The sequence below is a fragment of the Amphibalanus amphitrite genome, unplaced genomic scaffold (genome assembly GCF_019059575.1).
Source record: "Amphibalanus amphitrite isolate SeventyFive unplaced genomic scaffold, NRLGWU_Aamphi_draft 001243F_arrow, whole genome shotgun sequence".
NCBI lineage: Eukaryota > Metazoa > Arthropoda > Thecostraca > Balanomorpha > Balanidae > Amphibalanus > Amphibalanus amphitrite.
The window spans coordinates 958-7,340 of record NW_024882736.1 but is presented as its reverse complement, the minus strand read 5'-3'; the positions used below and the strand labels follow the sequence as shown (position 1 = coordinate 7,340).

The following is a 6,383-nucleotide window of genomic DNA, read 5'->3' as shown; positions in this document are numbered from 1 at the left end:
ATAATGGAGATAGACCAGAGCATTATCGGTGCATTTATTTTGGTCATGTTACTCCAACGGGGTTGCGTTGTCGGCACAGTCCTGTCTGGTCTGTGTTCTGCGGCGATGCTCTGCCATCCGGTGACCCAACGCCACTGTCCGCTGACCGAGTGTCGGCTCTCTGCTGACCGTGTAACGTCTGTCCGTCAGGGTGGTGGCCGTGAACGCCTGACGGACGGCGCCGGAGGGCAGCGCCGGCCGGCTGCTGTCACTGCTGGACCAGCTGCGGCTGCCGGACGCCGGAGCGCTGCCCGACTGGGGTCTACATCCTGGTATGTTACTGGGAGCGGCACGGTGTGTGTTGGGTGCTTCTGACGGTCAGTTGTAGTAACTGTTAGTTCCTCTACTGGCCACCAGGTGAAAAGCGTATTAGCTGTACAGCAATGTAGAGTTGTTTATGTAGGAACCAATTCTTCGACACCAGTAATGCGTATATTGATTCGGTAGCTTTCGGAAGCTTCTGCTCCCTTCGTCAGCCGTGCTTTAAAATGCATTAAAATACAAGACAATACGTCTCAAACGTCTCAAACACCTACCAAAATACATACCACCACGAGGTATGTATCCTGCTCACGACCAGTGAGCAGGAGACCGGTGGCCAGGAGACTGGTAAGCAGGAGGACAGACAGGAGACCGGTGAGCAGGAGGAGACTGGTGGACAGGGGGAGGACAATGGAGATAAGTGGGTGGTCAATCTGTCTGGGGTAAGCCTAAGTGACGATGAGGTCAGTGTGCTACGTAAAGGGCTCAATTTTGTACCGACGCCGACAAGCGTTCCAGTCGCGGATTTTGTTTCGGCGGTCGAAAGTGTGTGCCGTTCAGACGATGTAACACCGGATGTAGCGAATAGGCTTAGATTCGAGGTCACCAAAGCTCTCAATTCCTTCCGTCCCCCGCAAAGCAAAAATCTCAGTAAGGGGGAGTGGAAAGCGTTACGTGACCTACAAGATAGGCAAGATATTATGATTTTACCTGCAGATAAGGGTAGATCTGTATGTGTGATGACCTGTGAGCAGTATCAAAGTAGGTTAGAAACACTAATAGGGGATCACGACACGTACACTGAACTGGATAGGGACCCAACCGGTAGGTACACACGAGAGGTAAGGGGGGCGCTAAAGGACTTAGAACAACAGGGCAAATTGGACAGAAAAACGTATCTAAAACTGTACCCGTCGGACCCGACTCCGCCATTGCTTTATGGGCTACCGAAGGTGCACAAGCAGGGCGTTCCGCTACGTCCCATCGTGTCTAGCATAGGCAGTGTAACGTACCAGCTGTCCAAACATTTAGCTAGCATATTATCTCCTCTGGTAGGCAAGTCTGAACATCATGTCAAGGACACGGCGAGTTTCAAAGAGAGTTTACGAGATGTTACGCTCAGTGACGATGAGACCATGGTTTCTTTTGACGTCAAAGCGCTGTTCACATCGGTACCGACAGAGGCAGCATGTGAAGTAGCACGCCAGAGACTCGAAGAAGAGTTTTTGGATGAGGAAAGCAAGGTAAGAGCGGAAACAGCACTGGAGGTCGAGGATATCATAAAATTGTTACGGCTCTGTTTGGGTACTACTTACTTTAGGGTTAACGGAAAGTTCTTTAAGCAAAAGTGGGGCACGGCCATGGGGAGTCCAGTGAGCGTTGTGGTGGCCAACTTGTTCATGGAATCGTTCGAATCCAGTGCACTCCAGTCGTTTCCACACCCAGTGAAACTGTGGAGACGCTACGTAGATGACACGTTCGTGATCTTAAAGAAAGATCAGGTAGGTGAACTACTCGACCACCTCAACGCTCAGCACGAGAGGATTGAATTCACGCTCGAGGAGGAAAAGGAGGGATCCTTACCTTTTTTGGATGTAAAGGTACATAGACTGGGAGGGGGGACCATGAAGACCGAGGTGTTCAGGAAAGCAACTCATACGGACAAATACCTTCACTATGAATCACACCACAGCTCACAGCACAAGGCATCAGTCCCACAGACACTTTTCACACGGGCATCACGACTCACGACAACACCTGAGGACGAGGAACGCGAGACAGGGAAGATAGAACGGGCACTGGTGAGGAACCACTACCCAAAGCGAATGGTGCGCCGTATCCACAGGCGGGTAAAAAATAGAGAACGACTACGCATGGGAGAGGGTGGTGGTTCTGAACGGGTAGGCAGGGAACAGGAGGAGGACAAACGGGTTTATGTAAGCATCCCTTACATCCAGGGGGTGAGTGAACAGGTCACGCGCGTCCTCCGACCCTACGCGAAGGTCAGCACGAGACCTGCAGCGAACCTTAGTGCTAGGCTCGTCAAACCCAAGGACAAATTAGGGATCAAAGAGAAGGCTGGGCTGGTCTATCAGTATAAGTGCCAGTGCGGGGAACATGTCAACTCCAGCATGACGTGTTCCCAGTGTACCTGCATGTAGTTTCTTTATTCCTCAGCAGTTGTCATCCCCTTGGCGTTAGTGTTTCGCGTCTCTCAATTGATCACTCCCGCCTCTGATGGCTTATCCTGCTATACAGGGCCGGATATTGTTTGGAGCTGTTTGGACACTTGCGTCAGCGGCTGTGGCGCCTGACGGCCGAGCCGACGGCGTGCACAGCTCAGCTGTCTGAGGTCAGGGCTGCGACACAGCTCAGCTATCTCGGGTCAGGACCGTGACCTATGAAAGGACCCAGAGAGGGATCTAACATCGGTGATTCCCTGCTTAACCCTAACAATCCCCACTTTTTTGTCCGCGATATAAAAAACACATGCGGTTAGAGTACCTGTGTCGAATTAATTAACTGGTTGATAGGGACTGGTTGATAGGGATGTGTTTTTTTTTATAACTCGCATGTGTTTTTTTATAGCGCGGAGAAAAAAGTAGGGATTGTTAGGGTTAAGCAGGGAGTCACCGATGTTAGATCCCTCTCTGGGTCTTTTCATAGGGGGTCACGGTCCTGACCCGAGATAGCTGAGCTGTGTCGCAGCCCTGACCTCAGACAGCTGAGCTGTGCACGCCGTCGGCTCGGCCGTCAGTCGCCACAGCCGCTGACGCCAGTGTCCAAATAGCTCCAAACAATATCCGGCCCTGTATAGCAGGATAAGCCATCAGAGGCGGGAGTGATCACCGGAACGGGCTGCATGGTACAGGACGGGCTGGGAACACGTCAACTCCAGCATGACGTGTTCCCAGTGTACCTGCATGTAGTTTCTTTCTTAGGTGTTGTTTTTATCCGCTGGGACTGAGAGCGTGAGATGATGTTTTTCGTACTACGCTGGAGTACGAAAAACATCATCTCATGTAGTTTCTTTATTCCTCAGCAGTTGTCATCCCCTTGGCGTTAGTGTTTCGCGTCCCTCCATTGATCACTCCCGCCTCTGATGGCTTATCCTGCTATACAGGGCCGGATATTGTTTGGAGCTGTTTGGACACTGGCGTCAGCGGCTGTGGCGACCGACGGCCGAGCCGACGGCGTGCACAGCTCAGCTGTCTGAGGTCAGGGCTGCGACACAGCTCAGCTATCTCGGGTCAGGACCGTGACCTATGAAAGGACCCAGAGAGGGATCTAACATCGGTGACTCCCTGCTTAACCCTAACAATCCCCACTTTTTTGTCCGCGATATAAAAAACACATGCGGTTAGAGTACCTGTGTCGATTTAATTAAAGTTTATTATGTCAAAGTTTCAAAACATCAATCCGGTCTGCATGTCTGACTGCTCGCAGAACGGTTCTAGAGGCAGTGTCAGCGCGCGCGGAACGGTCCTCAGATATGTCCACTTTCAAGCGCGGAACGGTCCTTCTGCGCCACCAGACTCCTCTCCCTCTCCCCTCCCCCTGTCCGCTGGTCTATGTCAGACGCCAGTACACCACTGACCTCCCCTACCCTCTCCTGACCTTCTCAGGTGCCAGCTGAGACGCTGGTCGGCCTACAGAACCTGCTCGTTCACCTGCGGGACGTCTCGGCAGAGAACGCGCACGTCTACCAATACCGACTCTGGGACGCTAAGAGGGTCAAGGTGGAGACCGCCCAGAACAGGGTATGTAACACAGACCGTAACACAAGCCGTAACGCAGGTCGTTACACAGGGCGTAAAATAGATTGAACACAGACCGTAACATAGATCGAACACAGACTGTAACACTGGCTGCGTACGTGGGGGCACTCGGCCGGCCGGAACTGGGCTGGATCCATTGGGCAATGAACAGGTGCTTTCTGTGACAGCGTCACCGCTGCAGGTCAGTCAGGGACACACAGACACTGCACCCGGCGCCCTTGTGCATGGTACAGGGCTCGCGGGTTTTAGCGGTAGGTTTTGCACCTAGAAAATTTAGTGTACTTCAGGCTATATCTTCGTCGTCTTAAGCTTTTAAGTGTTGAAGATGCGATCGACTTGTTGGGTAACAAGCCGGCCATGATCGTGTAAAATGGCTTCATCGTAGATCGATTAGTTTCTGAGATATAACCGGAAATGTAAAAGTGCAAAACCTACCGCTTAATCTCGCGAGACCTGTACCTGAGCCCTGAGCGCGCCCATGTGTCGCCCCCAGGGCGTGTCGCCGGACGGTTCTGTGTGTCGGACTGAAACCTGAACCTGCCTGAGTGTTATGCTATGACTCCCCAGGGCGTGTCGCCGGATGGGGCGGCCGGCTACCGGGACGGGCTGCGGCGGGCCACCAACGGCCACCCGCTCTCCGCCGAGGAGGTACAGAAGGTCGTCAGCCGGGTTAACCAGCTCTCCAGCTAGCGGCGCAGAGTTCAGTCACCGCACCGGGCGTATTGCACGGGGACCCTAACAGACGCCTCACTCCTTTCCCTCATCTCAGTTGTTCTTTCATTTTTTTATTATTATAAGTAATGGAGACAGACCAGAGCATTTTCGGTGCATTTATTAGGGTCATGTTACTCCAACGGTGTTGCGTTGTCGGCACAGTCCTGTCTGGTCTGTGTGCTGCGGCGATGCTCTGCCATCCGGTGACCCAACGCCACTGTCCGCTGACCGAGTGTCGGCTCTCTGCTGACCGTGTAACGTCTGTCCGTCAGGGTGGTGGCCGTGAACGCCTGTCGGACGGCGCCGGAGGGCAGCGCCGGCCGGCTGCTGTCACTGCTGGACCAGCTGCGGCTGCCGGACGCCGGAGCGCTGCCCGACTGGGGTCTACATCCTGGTATGTTACTGGGAGCGGCACGGTGTGTGTTGGGTGCTTCTGACGGTCAGTTGTAGTAACTGTTAGTTCCTCTACTGGCCACCAGGTGAAAAGCGTATTAGCTGTACAGCAATGTAGAGTTGCTTCAGCTTTGGCGTAAACTTTCTCCTCTTCCGCTCACCATTCACCACCAGAGTCAGCAGCGTCTCGGCTGGCGGTCCAGTCAGTCAGAGCGAGTGTCTTCACTCGCCACAGCGGGCCGGACCCATTACAGGGCAGCAGAGTTATCAGTTACCAAGCCTTGGCCTATAAAGAAAACCAGGAAATAGTAGCAATTGCATATATGTAATGATTCTACTCTATTACGTTTGAGCTAGCGAAGCGTATTCCTGTAACGTTTTTAATAGGCTTGTAAGTCAGCAACCGCTGGGCTGATTGACCTGCGTTACTCTTTGTTGCACGTAATCCTATCCCTTCCATCTCGTTATTGACTACAACTGATGTATCTTGGTGAGTTATTGACTACAACTGATGTATCATGGTGAGCGTCGTGACACGTGCGACGTGAAGGGCCAAGAGTGTTCGTTATTCTGCTGCAGTAGCGATTTTGGGTTGCTCATATATCTTGAACCCTGAACTGCCACGCCGATTGCGCTCAAATTTGGTACACTGTTTGGGACTGGTTGATAGGGATGTGTTTTTTATAACTCGCATGTGATTTTTTATAGCGCGGAGAAAAAAGTAGGGATTGTTAGGGTTAAGCAGGGACTCACCGATGTTAGATCCCTCTCTGGGTCATTTCATAGGGGGTCACGGTCCTGACCCGAGATAGCTGAGCTGTGTCGCAGCCCTGACCTCAGACAGCTGATCTGTGCACGCCGTCGGCTCGGCCGTCAGTCGCCACAGCCGCTGACGCCAGTGTCCAAACAGCTCCCAACAATATCCGGCCCTGCGGGAGTGATCACCGGAACGGGCTGCATGGTACAGGACGGGCTGGGAACACGTCAACTCCAGCATGACGTGTTCCCAGTGTACCTGCATGTAGTTTCTTTATTCCTCAGCAGTTGTCATCCCCTTGGCGTTAGTGTTTCGCGTCCCTCCATTGATCACTCCCGCCTCTGATGGCTTATCCTGCTATACAGGGCCGGATATTGTTTGGAGCTGTTTGGACACTGGCGTCAGCGGCTGTGGCGACTGACGGCCGAGCCGACGGCGTG

At 53.0% G+C, this 6,383-nt stretch overlaps 1 protein-coding gene across 1 annotated transcript; it reads left to right on the top strand.

Moving 5' to 3' along the window:
• Positions 1-518: 518 nt before the first annotated feature.
• LOC122371429 lies at positions 519-2,496 on the top strand. Its single transcript, XM_043347758.1, has 2 exons — positions 519-1,031; positions 1,084-2,496. The coding sequence occupies exon 2, from the start codon at positions 1,437-1,439 to the stop codon at positions 2,460-2,462; it is 1,026 nt and encodes a 341-aa protein (XP_043203693.1). The 5' UTR covers positions 519-1,031; positions 1,084-1,436; the 3' UTR covers positions 2,463-2,496.
• The last annotated feature ends 3,887 nt before the right edge of the window (positions 2,497-6,383 follow it).